Source organism: Triticum dicoccoides, chromosome 3A, assembly GCF_002162155.2.
Source record: "Triticum dicoccoides isolate Atlit2015 ecotype Zavitan chromosome 3A, WEW_v2.0, whole genome shotgun sequence".
Classification (NCBI taxonomy): domain Eukaryota; kingdom Viridiplantae; phylum Streptophyta; class Magnoliopsida; order Poales; family Poaceae; genus Triticum; species Triticum dicoccoides.
In genome coordinates this window covers 705,479,336-705,496,295 of record NC_041384.1, presented here as the reverse complement: position 1 = coordinate 705,496,295, position 16,960 = coordinate 705,479,336, and the positions used below count along the sequence as shown (strand labels likewise).

At 51.9% G+C, this 16,960-nt stretch overlaps 1 protein-coding gene and 1 long non-coding RNA gene across 2 annotated transcripts; one reads left to right on the top strand and one right to left on the bottom strand.

Annotated features, from left to right (window-relative positions):
* The first annotated feature begins 9,426 nt into the window (after positions 1–9,426).
* On the top strand, positions 9,427–12,294 carry LOC119273365. Its single transcript, XM_037554546.1, has 2 exons — positions 9,427–10,630; positions 10,742–12,294. The coding sequence occupies exons 1-2, from the start codon at positions 9,459–9,461 to the stop codon at positions 12,195–12,197; spliced, it is 2,628 nt and encodes an 875-aa protein (XP_037410443.1). The 5' UTR covers positions 9,427–9,458; the 3' UTR covers positions 12,198–12,294.
* A 1,126-nt stretch (positions 12,295–13,420) lies between these two features.
* LOC119273364 lies at positions 13,421–16,338 on the bottom strand. Its single transcript, XR_005134834.1, has 3 exons — positions 16,236–16,338; positions 15,807–16,000; positions 13,421–13,577 (listed from the first exon to the last, which is right to left on the bottom strand). It is a non-coding gene; the product is annotated as an uncharacterized LOC119273364 (long non-coding RNA).
* Between the last annotated feature and the right edge of the window lie 622 nt (positions 16,339–16,960).

Sequence of the window (16,960 nt, the reverse complement as noted above, 5' to 3'; positions counted from 1 at the left end):
CAATCTATAATTTTATTTTATTTTGCCTCTGCTAGTTACAGGTTGTTAGTACAGTATCCTGATCTTGATTTGACCAACCTTTCCTTCCTATGGGCTAGTCCTCAAATTAAAAACTAGAAAGCTGGATGGGTTAATTAGCCTGGAAAATGTGAATCAAGGACAAGGTGAAACAAACTATGCTCACAACTCCGGTTTTCAGGTATATTATCTTCTTTCTCCTACGAACTAGGGGGCAAAGATTATTTCTCCGGTGCACTAATTCATTCTTGTGGAATAAGCAACGAGTCCTAGAAAAGCATTGTCCTGTCCACAAGTCTTAATTTGGTGATGCAAACCAGGCATCGTCATGTTTACACTAATGTGTAGACTGTTCCCCAATCCTCATCAGCTAGCTTTTGGACAGAGATGGTACATAATAATATTTCAGGGCGGACAAAAAGAGTGATTAAGGTGCCAGATGATGATCAACTGAGACGTGGCATGTGAACACCTACTACTTACCCTGCAAAAGCGAAAAAAGGAACACTTGCTACTTTCAAGTCCGGAAGGCGTCAAGTAACCAACACTGCCTTATAGGTAAACTACAAGAGAAACTCTACCAGAGTTGCCACATTGGCCCCATCACTTTTTTTAAACGGTTAATTAATGAAAAACCGGGTTAAAACCTTCACAAACTGCCGAGCGGCACATACATGATCCCCCATCTGTCATGAATAGTTCCCGAATGGTTCTCTATAGACTATTCACATCTGAGTTTCTCTTTTTTATTTCTCGATGTATGTTTCGAATTTTGATCTAAAATTTTTAGGGGTTATCTTAATATGTGATGTGAACATGCATGCTTTTTTTCAGATTTTTTTCGCAATGTTTAAATTTGAATTTGGGCCGCATGTCACCGTGCATGTCACTGTAGCGCATGTCACCTGATCCCAGTCCATCCCATACACCCCTCAACTAAGAGGGCCTCATCCAAGATACACTCTGAGGTCATCGTCATTACTTCTCCTCAATGGGCGTCATTACCCTCCCTAGTCTCCGAGTAAAGCAACTCTGACTTCGCCGAAGACGAACCTCAACCCAACCCTCACCGTAGAGGCTTTGAAACATAAGAAGAACCGTGCCAGACCCAGCCACCCACATCGAAGGCAGCAGAACTCCAACTTTGATGGAGAGGTCCGAAGGAGAAATATGCATGGTTGGCGCCGTGGAAGACAACCGAACAGACCACCTGCTGCATGTCATTGTTGCCACAGGGCCCCACCGCCGCCATGCGCCATGCACGCCACAGCGCGCTCGCCGGAGGACAGAGACACCGGATCCGGTAGGCCCACGCCAGCGTGCTCCATCTTGACACTCCTCCACCGCGCAGCGCGAGCCATGGCCCCTCACACACTACCACAAGCGATGCCCACCACCGAAACCAACGAATATGGGCACGAAACCCTGATCCCCACTGCCACTAACTACTGTCAGGCCTGCTCACCCCAACACTTGGCCTGCCGGCGCCCAAGCCGTGGCGCCCCCGCAATAGATCAGTGACTCTAGGGCCCTCCACATGACTAGGACGCCAGCGACGAGCTCCCATGCGCACATCTGCGCCCTGCCCCTCAGTGCGCTTGCAAAACAGAGTCGTGTTGCCCCTGCACTCCCCTGACGTGCCGTCCCAGCGCTACCTCGACTCGCCATGCCAAAGTTGACTCCTCGCGCCGCCCTGCCTGAGCTCCCGCTGAAGTGGTCATCCTGCGCTGCCCACCCCGAGCGAAAGGAGAAGGACCCCGCCGGCGCCAAGCCGCGCGGGCTTTGCCCGACGACGCCGTCCAACGGCGGCGAGGGAAAGTGTGGGTGGTGGGTTGACGTTGGTTGTGGCTAGGGTTCGCTCCTGGCCGCGCACGGGAGGGACCAGGGAGCGGGATATCAGAAGAGATATGACCTAGCCTGATCGCTATAAGAACCACCAGTATGGCTATTTTTGCCCAAAATGGCATTGTAGCATAGTCGTCATCCCACCCTTGATCGCCATAATTTTTGGAATGTGCTCAAATCAAGCCTGCGAGTCTCCATATTTCAGGGTTGGGCGAGGGCACACCCTCGATCCACCCAAATATTGGTGTGCCGGACATTTTACCATGCACACTCAATTATGTCGTCGCCCACATCCACGCGCTGCCTTCGGTTTGTGCCACCTCCCAACGCCCAGGCCCCCGTCATTTTTGGCCCATGTCGCCTCGCTAAGCCGGCCCTGGACCTCCCACGCTCCGAGCAGCCCTGTGTTGCCTCCGCTAGGCCGTTCCCAGACCTTCCGCGCTTCAAAGGCTCCTGATCTGAAACCTACCCTAGCCGCCAATGGCGACTAGGGTTTACCTACTCCGCCGGCGTCCAGCCGGCGTTGAGTCTTCCCTACCGTCCTCTGCTTCTACCCGTCACCTCCGATCGCTCTGGACCCTCGGGCTGACCAGGGGGATAGCTTGCCTGTCTTCCCGGCCTTGGGGTTGGGGGCTCGACGAGGAGGGTAGATTGGTTCTACCAGCAGCGGTGGCGGATGCTTTTTCGGCTATGGACGTGTTGATGGGCAATGAGCAGGTTGTCCCTGCCGCTCACAAGGATCTGCACGATGGTGTATCTACAGCTAGTTCTGTTGCTGCACCCCCACCCCTGGCCATCTTTGTCACACCACGAGAGAGGAAGAAGCTCAATACAGGGGCAAGTGCAGGAATAGAAGATGGTTCTGATGGGCATAGTGAGAGTACAATCCAGAGTTTGGTGGCCTCCCAGGTGGAGAGCCGCCGTGCCTAATGTATACCTTGTGTTGGAACTGTCGGGGGCTTGGCGACCCCGCGACAGTTCGAGAATTGCGCGACCTCGCGCGGGAATGTGCGCCGACGATCCTTTGTGTTGTGGAAACACAAATTGCAAAGTATCGGGTGGAAGGTTTGGCGAGTACACTTGGCTTTGATAGTGCCTATGGAGTTGGTAGTTCTGGACGGAGTGGGGGGCTGTGCATATACTGGAAGAACACGGTAGACCTCACACTAAGGAGTTACTCCAAGTATCATATTGATATGGTGGTTCAGGAAGTTGGAAAGGACCCTTGGCGCCTGACTTGTTGGTATGGAGAGGCGGATAGAAGCTTAAGATATAGAACATGGGATATGATGAGGTTCCTGCGAGCAGATGAGCGAGACCTTCCATGGATGTGCATCGGTGACTTTAATGAAGTGCTCCGCAGGGAAGAACATTTGGGTCCGAGTGATCGAGCATGGACGCAGATTCAACAGTTTAGAGAGGTGGTGGATGCCTGCGGGTTAGCTGATATTGGCTACGTGGGCATGGACTGGACTTTTGAGAAGAAGGTTACAGGTGGCCAATATTGTCGTGTCCGTCTCGACCGGGCACTTGCGTCCAACGAGTGGTGTAACATGTTTCCTTTTGCTACTCTGAGGCATCTTACTGCTGTAAAATCTGATCACTCCCCAATACTGTTGATGAATGAGCTTGAAGCTAATAATAGGAGAGTTGCAATCGCTCGTCCGTTCCGATACGAAGTGATGTGGGAGCGTCACGAAGAATTCTCTAGGGTACTGCAACAGGCGTGGTCAAGCAGGCCGAAGAGCTCTTCGGTCGCGGAGCTACGGCAGAAATTGGACGTGGTTGCGGCTGCGTTTACCTCCTGGAGTGCACAGTCCTTCGGTTCAGTGCGCAAGGAGCTGCGGGAACTCAAGGGCCAACTTGAGGCAATGCGTGCTGACCCATGCAGGACGGGACCAATGCATGCAGAGTTAAAAATTCAAGAACGCATTGCTGAATTGAATTATAGAGAAGAGATCCTTTGGCGTCAACGATCTCGCATCCAGTGGTTAATGGAGGGCGATAATAATACAGCGTTCTTTCACAGGAAGGCCTCGGCGCGCCGAAGGAAGAACCGAGTTGACAAGCTCACCCGTGCTAATGGCACTGTTTGTGAAGACCAGGATGAGCTTGGCCAGATGACATCAGATTTCTATAAAAACTTGTATGCGTCTGAAGGAACAGTGGGTATGGAAGAGGTTCTATCGCATATCCCTTGTAGAGTTTCGGCGGAGATGAATCAGCAGCTTAATGCCCCGTTTTGTGAACAGGAAGTTAAGGAGGCATTGTTTCAAATGTTCCCAACCAAAGCCCCAGGCCCGGATGGCCTCCCGGCACACTTTTTTCAGAAAAATTGGGATATTTGTCATGAAGAGGTGACTGGCATAGTATTACGGATTCTCAATGGTGAGGATTCTCCGGAAGAGATCAACAAAACCTTCATTGTTATCATCCCTAAGGTATCAAAACCGACACTTTTGTCTCAGTTTCGACCTATTAGCTTGTGCAACGTGATATATAAAATTGTCTCGAAAGTACTGGCTAACCGTCTAAAGCTCATCCTTCCGGAAATTATTTCTATGGAGCAATCTGCCTTCGTGCCAGGTAGACTCATTACCGACAACGTGATCACTGCCTATGAATGTTTACACTATATGAAAGTCAAGAGGGGGAAGAAAAATACTTTTTGTGCTCTCAAGCTCGACATGATGAAGGCCTATGACCGCGTAGAGTGGGCATACTTGAAGAAAGTTATGATCAAGCTGGGTTTCAATGTTATTTGGGTTGAACGGATTATGAGTTGCGTATCTTCGGTGTCTTTCTCAGTGTTGTTTAATGGAGGCAAGTTGGAAGAATTTAAGCCATCTAGGGGACTCCGGCAGGGTGACCCTATCTCACCGTATCTATTCTTGCTAGCGGCTGAAGGATTATCATGTATTTTGAAGGGCCGAAATATCACTGATGATGTTGCTGGGATCAAAGTGGCCCCCACTGCACCATGTATTAATCACTTGCTTTTTGCAGATGATAGCATTTTATTCTTCAAGGCCAATGAAGTGGGAGCCCAGCAAATTAAGGATTCTCTGGACATCTATGGTCAGGCGTCAGGACAAAGGATAAACATGGACAAATCTTCAATTTTCTTTGGAAAAGGTTGTTCTGACGCAACCCGTGGGCAGATTAAGGGACTCCTTGGGGTCCAAAATGAATCACTAGCGGAGAAATACTTGGGATTGCCCTCGTCCGTGGGTAGATCTAAGAATGGAGTTTTCAAATATCTCAAGGATAGAGTTTGGGCTCGTGTAAGAGGGTGGATGGAGAAGGCTTTATCTTGTGGAGGGAAAGAAATCTTGATCAAGTCGGTGGCTCAGGCGATACCCACCTATTCGATGGCGTGCTTTAAATTACCTCGAGGTCTTTGCGAGCATATAAATTCTTTGCTTAGAAAATTTTGGTGGGGCTGCAAGGACGGTGAGCGCAAAACAGCATGGGTTTCGTGGGACGAGATGACTAGGCCGAAACGAGATGGTGGTCTAGGCTTCCGGGATATTGAGCTCTTCAATCTCGCGTTATTGGCTCGACAAGCATGGCGAATGTTAACTAACCCAGATTCCATCAGTGCCCAAGTTTTAAAGGCTGTCTATTTTCCTGAAGGAAATATCCTAACTGCTGTTATTGGCTCACGCCCTTCGACCGTCTGGAGGTCCATTTGCGAAGGTAGGGATGTGTTGAAGCTGGGCGTAATCCGGAGAATTGGTGATGGAAAAGAGACACAGTTTTTTGATAACTGGCTGCCACGCGACCATAAGCTACAGCCGATTTGTGCAAGGAGTGCAACACCGCCGGAGTTTGTTAGTGAATTAATTAACCAAACCGTGCATGCATGGAACATAGAGGCTGTACGAGAGCATATGATCCCACCTGATGCGGACGTGGTGCTAAACATCCCGCTAAGTTCAATCAACTTGCCGGATACCTGGGCATGGCACTATGAGCACTCTGGACGATTTTCTGTCCGCTCAGCCTACCGGCTACTAGTGGAGACGAAGCGACAAAGAGAGGACTGGCTCGAGCACCGACCGGGGCCGTCCGACCTTGAAAGAACTCGCCGGCAATGGTCTGATTTATGGGGCATCAAGGTTCCTTCTAAAGTTAAAAATTTTGCTTGGCGACTTGCTCATGTGTCCCTCCCGACGGGTGATGTAAGGCTATCTCGGAACATGGCGCAGGAGGCGACTTGTTCTGTTTGCAATGCAGCTGAAGATTCGTGGCACCATTCGCTCATAGACTGTAACATGGCGAAAGCAGTATGGTCGCTGATGGATGATGATGTTGTGAATCTTGTTCAGTCACGTGATCAGGAAGATCCTAAGTTGTGGTTGTTCAATCTACTCGAAGTAGCATCACATGCGGAAGTTGTGAAGGTCCTGATAACACTATGGTCCATTTAGTGGGCTCGCCGAAAAGTGATTCATGAGCAACAATTTCAGAGTCCGCTATCGACGTTCTCCTTTATCCAGCGTTTTCTGTCAGAGCTTGAAGGGCTACCAGTCAAGAAGTCTAACCAGCCCAGCCAACCTCGTAGGCCTGCCCGTGGCGGCTGGCAAGCTCCTGCTGTGGGAAGTGCCAAAATTTATGTTGACGGAGGTATAGACAGACGAGAACGGAAGGGAGCTGTAAGTGCAATTTGCCGTAATGTGACGGGTACCTTCCTCGGTGCATCCTCAATTGTTTTTGAAGGTCTTACACATCCATCGACACTTGAAGCCATTGCATGCAGTGAGGCAATGTCGCTAGCTCTTGATCTAAACCTCTCACAAATACAAATTGCTACGGATTGTCTACAAGTGGTTCGCAACATCAAGGAGGATAACCCATGCAGCTATGCCGTAATCATCAAGGAGATTCTCGCAAAAAAGGCGTTGTTCCAGGAGGTGTCCATTAGTCATGAAAATCGAGCATGCAATTTTGAAGCACATAGTCTAGTGAAAGCTGCTACTTCTCTCGAGAGTGGGCGTCATGTTTGGACTGACTTTGTGTTTACTCATAACCTCCACAACCTTCAAAATATTATGGAGCATGCTCCATATGTGATATAGAGCCTGTCAATATGGCAACTCTATTAAGAGCATCTCCGGCCGTTGGCCCCCCAGAAGGGGCTAAAAATCACCCTCTGGGGGCGCGCCGGCGCTAAACCGCGCACTGGGGGCGAGATGCCTCCCAGTCGCGGCGCCCACGTTTTTTTGAAAAAGTCAAATACGGCGCAAACACGGCTCAAATTTATCGCAAACATCGGCGAGTTCGTTCAAATTTAAACATATTTTACAAAAACAAAACTAGCACGGGCTGCCCCCGTCGTCTCCATCGCCGCTCCTCGCCGTCTACCTCGCCGCTCGCCACCCGCCTTTGCAGTTCTACATGCCGAGGAGGCGGTAGAACCGCGTGTAGTCGCCACCGTCGTCGTCGTCTCCGCCGCCGCCGCCGCCGCCGTCCCTGCTGCATCCCTCCCCGTCGTCGTCGTCGTTGCTGTCGAGGACGACGATGCCGTGCTCGTCCTCACGCCCACGCTTGCGGGCGGCGATCTCCTCCAGGGCCCGGGTCTGCCGGGTCATCTCCGTCCGGAGGTAGTCGTCCCGCGCCCACCGCAGGGCGTCCTCGTCGGAGAAGCCGCGCCGGGCTATCTCCTCGTACTCCACGGGGAGGCCGGGCTCCGTCTTGGGCTCGACGAGGACGAAGCGGCTGGTGGGGGGGGCGGAGTCGCCGATACGGACGCTGGAGCTGCGGGTGCACGCGCTGACAGGCGTGTCCTGGGGCTCCGGCTTGACGAGGCGGAGGTAGGGAGAGCCCGACGAGCGACCGGACGAGGAGGAGGACGCCCCGGGCCGCTCCATGCGCCTCGGCGTCCAGGAGATTCCACGGCGGCGTGAGAAGGACGGGGGAGCGGGGTACTCGAGGTGCGGCGTGTTGCAGCCCTCGATGTACTCGAGGACGGCCTCCAACGTGCGGCCGGGCACGCCCCACCACCGGCGCCGGCCATCGGAGTTGAGCCTGCCGAAGGGCACGACGCCGTTGGTGGCCTCGAGCTGCTCGGCGTGACGGCGTCGGAAGTAGGGCTCCCAGAGCGGGCTGTCGGGGACGTACCGTGGCCCCTCCCTTGCCGCCCGCAGCAGGGACGCGCGGATACGTGTGATCTCCGCACGCCGCGCCGCCCCGATGGGTGGTGGTGGCACCGACACGCCGGCGGCGCTGATCCTCCAAGCCCCGGGCACCCGCATGTCTGGCGGGACCGGGTACTCGGCCTCGAAAAGGAGGCGAGCCTCGTCCTCGTGAAGATGGCGGCGCCCGAAGCCATTCGCCGCCACGCCGTCGCCTGGAAAGCGCTCGGCCATTCTTCTGGACTGGAGACGACGAGAGGAGGAAGGGGGAGAAATGGGTGCGTCAGCGGTGTAGTGTCTGTGCGTGCCTCCGGCATGCTGGTGGTCGGCTTATATAGGCGGAGGCGCCGCGCGGTAGGCTTGGCCGGCGCGTTACGCGTGGCTTGATGGCGTGGCGGCCGAGGGGACGCGCCGGCCTTCACTGCGCTGCCCGTAAGGCATCAATGGAGGCTGACCGGCGCGGCAGCGCGTGCAGCGCACAGCTTTGGCATTGATTCGCCGCGGGAAACGAGGCGATGAGGACGACGAAGCGGCGAGAAAAGAGTCGAGTCGCTGACGCGGCGGGCCCGCGGCTCTTCGCGCCAAAAAAGATTCGCCCGGCGCTTCCGAGCGACCCCCAGCGCGCCGAGTTCGGGTTGGGTCCGCCGGCGCCAATTTCGGCCTGAGCCGGCGAAAACTGGGCCCTTAGGGGCGCGACTGGGCCGATTTTTTGGCGTCGGCGGCCGAAAAATCGCCTAGGAGGCCTTTTTAGGGGCGCGGCTAGAGATGCTCTAAAGTTGCTCTAAAATGAGAGGATAAGTTAAAGTGATACTCTTTATGCCCTGGCGTGCAGCTAATGCAAGGTAGCTAAATGGAATAAGCATCTCCCAGATCGATCTCAATGAGTCCTAGAAAAAGGGTCACGTAAACTAAGCATTGTGATGTTTAAACAACCGCACTATTTGGCCTGCATGCCCAACATCTTTGGGACAGAGATGATAGATAATCAAGATTTCAAGGCGTTTTTTATACATGCTGTGCTGAGAAACAAGTTTGCATAACAAAAAGAATGTTAGTACAGCTTAAAGTGTACGCATGTGTAGGGAAAAAAGGAACAGCAATGTGAACAATAAGTAAGCTAAACGAACGAAGGGTGGCCAATAGCATAGATCCTATGCGTGCACAACTGAAAAAAGACGATTGGTTGATGCCTGTCAAGTTGCCAGATACAAGCTTGGTACAAAGGCAAGGGAACAAATACTTAAACAAGACTAGCAGATTGCAGACAGATTCCTGGAACGGAAAAGACCATGCCAATTGCCAGAGTCAAGGCACCGTGATGCCATTGCCAATGCCATGCAGGTACATCCCTCCGCGCAGCTATATAAAAACGAGCTCAGCCAACCACAACTTCGCATCGATCGCCGCCTAAGGCGTCCAGCTTCTTCGTGTTCATGTTACAGTTTTCCACCACCAAATATGCCACAGCAAGGCAGCAACCAAGTAGCAGCATCCCAAAGTTCAATGGAGCGAGATCAGCCGCGCCGGGATGATGAGGGCAACAAGCACCCTCCTTCAACTTCAATGGAGTACCAGCTCAAGGCGTACCTTCTGCTGCTGGCCACGCTGGTGGCGACGGTGACGTACGCGGCGGGGCTCAACCTGCCAGGGGGGGCCTGGCCGGACACGCAGGATGGGCACCTCGCAGGCGACCCCATCCTCCCGGACGCGCACTACCACCGCTACCTGGCCTTCTACTACTGCAACGCCACCGCCTTCGCGTCGTCGCTCGTGGCCTGCCTACTCCTCCTCGTCCTTGACGAGGAGAACACAAATTGGGCGATTGTCCTGCGGGCGGTCATGGTGCTCGACCTGTTCGGCCTCATGGGGGCCTACGCCGCGGGAAGCTGCCGGGACAAGTTCACGACCATCTTTGCCTCACTGCTGGTCACTTCCGTCTTCGCCTACATTATGCTTGTCTTCCTAAGTTCCGTCTTCGCCTATGCCTTCCGTGGTAGTGTCTGCACCCATGTCATGAAGTGGGGAACCGTCTTCGCCGATGCCTTCCAGAAGGTTTTTCCCAAGAGTACACAAGGATCGAAGAATCCTGAGGAGCAAGGCGAAGATGAGCACGAGGTGTTGATGCTGCTCGCGACCTTCGTCGTCACCATCACATATGTGGCCGGACTGGGCCCACCTGGTGGGTTCTGGAGCGACAGCCGGGACGGCCACCGCGTGAGCGACCCGATCATGCAGGACCACAACACCAGCCGGTACCAGTCATTCTTCGTGTGGAATACCACCTCATTCGTCGCGTCCCTGCTCATCATCGTGCTGCTCATGGACAAGAATCTGAGCCGGACCATCTCTGTAAGGTTTGTCGCGCTCTATGGGTTCATCGCGGTGGCGCTCATCGGCCTAGTGGGGGCCTATGCTGCAGGAAGCTGCAGGGAAGCTGATGCTACCATCTACGTCGTTTCTCTGGCTGGTGCGGTTCTTGCAAGCATATTTCTACAGGTGGCTATTACTAGCGCCATGAACAAGGAGGGCAGTTGGGGTGAGAAACTACTCACACCCATACGTCGTTGTACTTCACAATGGCTGAAGAATGTAAGAGAGTGGTTTACTCCTACTACTCCTAGCCCTAACAGGTACGCAATCACGTATATATTGTTAATTCTTCTTTGGCAAATTACCACTGGCGCACATATTTCAACTCTAGGATGCAATTAATTTTAACTCTCTATTTATGCAACTACCAGGGATACACAACATGCTGACAAAGTATTGGAAAGGAATCGCTCTCTTGTCATGCTGCTTGCTACTCTCGTGGTGAGCATCACTTACACAGCTGGACTGGATCCACCGGGCAGCCTCTGGCCAGATGACCGGGATGGGCACAAGGGCGGCGACCCGGTACTCCTCACAACCCATCCTACTCGGTACAAAGTGTTCTTCTATAGCAACTCAGCCGCCTTCGTGACATCCTTAGTGGTCATCATAATGGTTCAGAGTAGATTCCTGCTAAAGCGCCATACATTGCACGCAGCAATGATACTGGATTTGTTTGGCCTCATAACTGCATACGCCGCGGGGAGCGGTAGGGATTTAAGCACCTCCATCTATGCTATCGCCCTCGCGGGTGTTGTCCTTGTGTATGTGGTGATCCATATAGTGTTTTTCACATTAGAAGACCAGCAGGTGGACAGCCCCCAGGATCTCGAAAAGTTGGATAAGAGGCGTGAGATGCTGCTGCTGCTTGCCATCTTGGCTGCAACGCTTACTTACCAAGCTGGGCTCACCCCGCCAGGTGGCTTCTGGTCAGCAGACGACAGCTTTGGTCATCATGCCGGGTTTCCGATCCTCTTTGATAACTACCCTCGCCGATACAATGCATTCTTCTACTGCAATGCGGCAAGCTTCATGGCATCTGTGACTCTCATAGTTCTTCTGGTGAACCCCACCCTATACAAGCCGGGCATAAAGTGTTATGCACTGTATATGTGCATGGTGGTGGGCATGTTTGGTCTCATGGGTGCCTATGCCGCTGGAAGCTCCCGCCATGTGCGAACCTCCATCTATGTGTTCACTTTAGTTGCTGCGGTCTTTGCCTTCGTAATCATTCAGGTGGTCATTTTCTGGATACAAAGTTATTGCAAAAAAGAGCAGCCATCTACCTCATCTGGTCCAGTGAACAAGGACTATCGTGAGCGTTCTGAAGAAAAGGACCTTCGCGAGTACTTGATGCTGCTAGGAGTCCTGGCTGCAAGTGTAACATACCAGACTGGCCTGAAACCACCAGGTGGCCTCTGGCAAGACAACAACAATGGGCATACCGCAGGCAACTCGATCCTCCATGACATCGACAGAGGCCGGTTCCGTGCTTTCTTCTACAGCAACTCCACTTCATTCATGGCTTCTGTCGTCGTCATCATCTTGCTGCTTCCACTGAACACCCACAAGTTGCCACTGTGGCCAATGCATACTGCCATCTTGCTAGACATGATGGGTCTCCTTTGCGCCTATGCGGCTGGTAGCACAAGGGAATGGGGGACGTCCAGCCATGTCATCGCTCTGGTCGTTCCTGTGCTCGCCTATATTGCAGCCTACGCAGCGTGGTCATTGTTCCGCAACAAGGGCCGATGTGTGGCAACGAAGATGCCTCATGACCAACTATCCCAACAATATGTCGCAACGGAGATGCCGCATGTGACATGATACTTTACCTAGTTTTTCATTTTATTTCAATGCAAATGATGTGTGTGTAATTCTACATGTACTTTCCAATGATGTCTGTAAATTATTGTGTAATTCTGTATAATCAAGGTAAGAAAAAGTATACTTTCTAGTTTTAACATTGCCGGCCATTGTGTACAACTATTGACTATTGCCATATATTGTCAAACACTGCTTGTGCGGGGCTTTCATTTCGAGTGTTTTCATTGGTCCAAGCAATATTGGCATCTTTATGGTTGCAATTGCTAGCATTCTTTAGCAGCAATTTTTGCATCTCTGTATGTTTCACTTGGTTAAAATATTGTTCTTTCTTCAATTTGTTTCAACTTGGCATCCTGTGTCCCCTACCGCTTGGTAAAAATTGAAGTTCATATCTTAGTTGGCCTCAACATAAGCACTCATCAAATGTTGTCAGCACCTGGTTCTAATGTGGCACCAATGTTGGCCAACTAAGATGAAACTCATGGGCACTAGCACCCATGGTTTATTGATATAGGAGAAGCATCCCTTGTGAGAAACCAGAAATTCGTCCCCGACGTGGCTCGAACCCTGGTTGCTGGAGACGCCACTGCGCTCCCTTGCCACTAGGCTACTAAGAGATGAACTTCAAAAGCACCCCAGCCTCCCAGTTCAAGTGGTTAGCACGAGCAAGTCGATGAGCTAAAGAATGGGAGGTTATGTGCAAACAAGACCATTTCATATTAAACACTTGCAGTTGTGCCCGACTAAACCATATTGCTGCTACTTCAGGTAAGAAGTGGTTCACAAATGAAGTGAATTTAATTAGCTTGTGGCCGCCAATGAGCATGATATACATGAGTGGTGAAAAAGTATTTGAGTCAAACCTATACATATGATCTTCAAGTTTCCATATCAAAAACAAGAATGGCTATCAAAATTTCTTTTTTTAAATGACTCAATGTATGTCAAAACGTCACTTATTTGTAAACTGGAGGGTACAAGGTGTTTCTCAGGTTTTAGATATTGTTCGATGAGTTCACACAGAGCCAAGACATCCACTATGCAGATTTTCAGAAGATTGAAAATTCAGAAAGAGATGATAAGAACCACCAGACTTGCATATTGCAACTTACCTCAAAATAGAGAATGCTAGTGGACAATTAAAATTAGGAAGTATCATCCTTACATTCTATTTGAAGGGTTAAAGGAAAACTCCTTATCCTTATGCTGATATGCTCTGCTCGTGATGATCCTCATTGATCGACCGGAATTTGACAATCTTTTGAACTCTTGCGAGATGTTTCACCTCCTTGGATGGTCCTTCCTTATTAGTGCTGCCTAGCTTGTCCTTATTTACTTTGGGAGGTGCACTATGATCATGAACTGGTTTTGGTGAAGCATCTGAGAAACACATTTTAAGAGCAAATGCATCAACAGAAAAAAAAAATGCTCTAACATTTCTAGATAAATGGGTGTATCCAAACAGCATTTTAACATGACAACTCTAAGTGAAGTTCTAACAGTGATACATTAGCTTATATATGCACACACAAAGGATCTACATCATACCAACACACTGACACTCCACATCTAGTGGTATGGTCAAACATAGAACATCACTGCTAAAAGTTCGATGAGATAAACTTCAAACAGGCACTCACCATCTTCACGCCGTCACGGCATCACCTACTATCAAGTTAGGGGCCAATGTATCCAAACCCTGAAAAACATGTTTACAAGAACTTCGTGGACTAGCCAACCACTAAATATCTCACAGAAACAACATTGACTTCTTCGCATCAAGAAATTGTGATACCAGTCTAGTCGTCTGTACACAGTAGGGCGCCAAAAATCTAAATAAGCAGGAGACGTGCTGAAAAATTACCATGGCCCAACATGATTACTGCCCAGATTTTCTCATAAAATCTACTGAAGAGGCAGACACATCCTGAACAGCATTTTGTATCTGATGATGGTAACCTAAAAACAAATCTGATTTCGGCCAAATACAAGAAAGGCATCTAGTCCCTTGATGTAATAATATCAGTGGGCAGTACCAGACCAGCGCTAGAGTAATCAGCACATAGCCTACTGCTTCCTCTTCATGTTAAACAAGCAAAAGAAATGCTGTGGAACTATACTCGCCATTTAAACATTTCTGATATAATCAAATCTGAACTCGTTCTTGATATCAATAGCATAGAGGTAGCAAAAGTGCCTAAGGAAAAAGTAACTCCAACAACCACGAGGAAGCGTGCGACCCTTCCGCCTAGGGTTTCCGCGCCGCCTCCGGCGGCTCCCCCGCGCGGAGCCGCCGCCGCGGCCGGAACCTGCCGTCGCCGCTCGCCTCTCCAGCTCCCCCGCCCCTCCCTCCACCTTCCCCCTTCCCCTCGTACCCCCCGTGTTGCCTCCCTGGGAGAGGCGACCGGGGGGGGCCTGACGCCGCTCTCCTCCAGGCCCCCTCCTCGTGGCTCCTTCCTCCCGCCGCTGCCAGCGAGCGCCGCCGGGCCTCGGCCGTGTGGTGCTGGCAGCGGCGGGTCTGCCCTTCCCCGCGCGTGGCCCCTCATGCTCGGATGGTGGTGGTCGGTGGAGGTGCTCCCCGGCCGGCGTCGGTGTGGCTCATCGGCGGTGCTGCCACGTGCCACAGTGGCTCTTGACGCGGCGGTGCGGCCGTTGGCGTGGGGCGGCGCGGTGGCTGGTGGCGCCCGCCCAGCCCAGATCTGGGCCCATTTGGGCCCCATCGGGGTTGGGGCGGGCCGGTGGCTCGGTGTTCAGCGGCATCGTTCCCTGGTGATGGCATGGTGGCGGCGGTCTCGGGCGGTGAGGACTTCGTCGGTCGGCGAGTTGCAGCGTGGCGACAGGACTGTCCGGGTCCAAGTGGACCCGGCCGGGTCATCGAGGCCCGGCAAGTCCTCGTCGCCGCGTCTGGTCGGCTCCGCTGCGGCGGTGGAGGTTGTCCCCTCCCCCTGGTCGAGTTGTGGTCGCTCCCGTGGCCGGGGTCCCCTTGCCCGATCTAGGCCTTGTGTTGGCAGCTCCAGTGAGGCGGCGGGGTTGTCCGGTAACCGTGGTGGCACAAGCTGGTGGGCGGCTGTCGGAGTGGTGCATCTCAAAGTGCCTGGGGTGATGGTGGTGATTGTGGATCGGGAGAAATCCTTGTCGGCTTGTCCGGCACCGACGTGGTGACGTTTGCTGGCGCCATCGGACCTTCCCGAGGGGCGTCGGATATATCCCTTCCCCATCATCCCTCGCATACCGGGGGAAACCCTAGAACTTGTTTGGGCAACAACGGTGGCGGCGTCGCATTCCTTCTTGAAGGTGCTGCTTGGTGCGAGGCGCTTCGAGATACTGGGAGCGTGGTGGTACTTTGTCGGAGGGTGCAGCAGTTGCCGGTCTTCCTTTCTCCATTGATCTGCCGGTGTCGGCATTTATTTCTCTTTCATTTTCTTTTGTTTTCTTTTGGGCTTATCTGTGCTGCGGCCCCAGCGAGCTGGATGTTCGGTTGTGTGCTTTATAATATAAAGCGGGGGAAACCCTTTTTCTCAAAGTGCGTAAGGAAACATTCACAACAGAGACTAATATCCTTTTGTACTAGCTAGTATAAGCTGCGGACACAGAGAAGAAGCAACTTACAGAGAGTATATAAGGGGCATCTGGTTGAATGTTGGAATACATACAACCATCCAACTCTAGCAAGACATACTCTTCTTCTTCCTCCTCTTCCTCTTCTCCGATTTGCTTGTCTCTCTCGTGTTCGTTTGCCATCTCCAACAAGAATTCGCACTTACACAGCAGTAAAAGTAAGATCAGCACTTGGCTAATCTTGCCTGCAGAGTCCAAAAGCAGGGGATGAATGCACAAGGTACAACAACCTGTAAATGCTGACATTAGCTGAATAGACAACCTAGCATATTTCCTACTCCCTCCCTAAGGAAATATAAGAGCATTTAGATCACTAAAGCTCTTATATTGGTTTACAAAGGAAGTATTTAAGAGGATTAAATCCAGATGTAATGTGGGCATACTGCAATCTGTTCATAGTTTAGGGGGGGAAATTGCTACCTGACCAACCAACAATTGATCACTGCACCAGTAATCTGTCGATTTCTGAAGTTCCTTCCGGCGTCCCCTGCTCGCCGCCACCGGCCCACCGACGCACCGGGCCCGCCCACCGTTACAGCGCCCCTCTGGCCGCCTGCCGCCGCCGGCTAGTGCCCTTGGGAGGCCGAGAGCGCGAGGGGGCCCGCCCGCCGGCCGGCCGCCGCGAGCGCGTGCCGTACTGTACCTGCACGCCGCCGTGTGGAGGAGCAGCGACGGGGAAAAAAAGGCAGTGGGCTCTCAAGGTCCTTCACTCAAAGGCCTCCTGGACTTCTTCGCAAATGGGCTGGAAGCACCCCGCTGGTTCTGCCAGTGGCTCCCACTAGGACAGTCACTATTATCACAAAAAGAAACACCAGGCCAGTCACTTAGTTGAAGCTGGTAGTTTAGCTAAATTTTCTTTATTTTTGAATTTTGGTAGACATGTGTGGGTAGTCCAGCCACATGATTATGTAACAATTCCTGTGAACCTCCTTGTTGAATAAAGGGTGACAATGTTTCTCGAAAAAGAAAAACCTCACAACCAGAGTGCCAAATCTCTCCCTCTTTCTTTCTCTGTGTAAGAGAGAGGCCTCTCTTTTTTCCAAATACATGATGGAAAACAAGCTATCCATGAAACTCCTGCAGGAGCATGCGGTTCAATCAAGTCAGATGGCAATGCAAGATACACACATTGCCGATGGAGATAT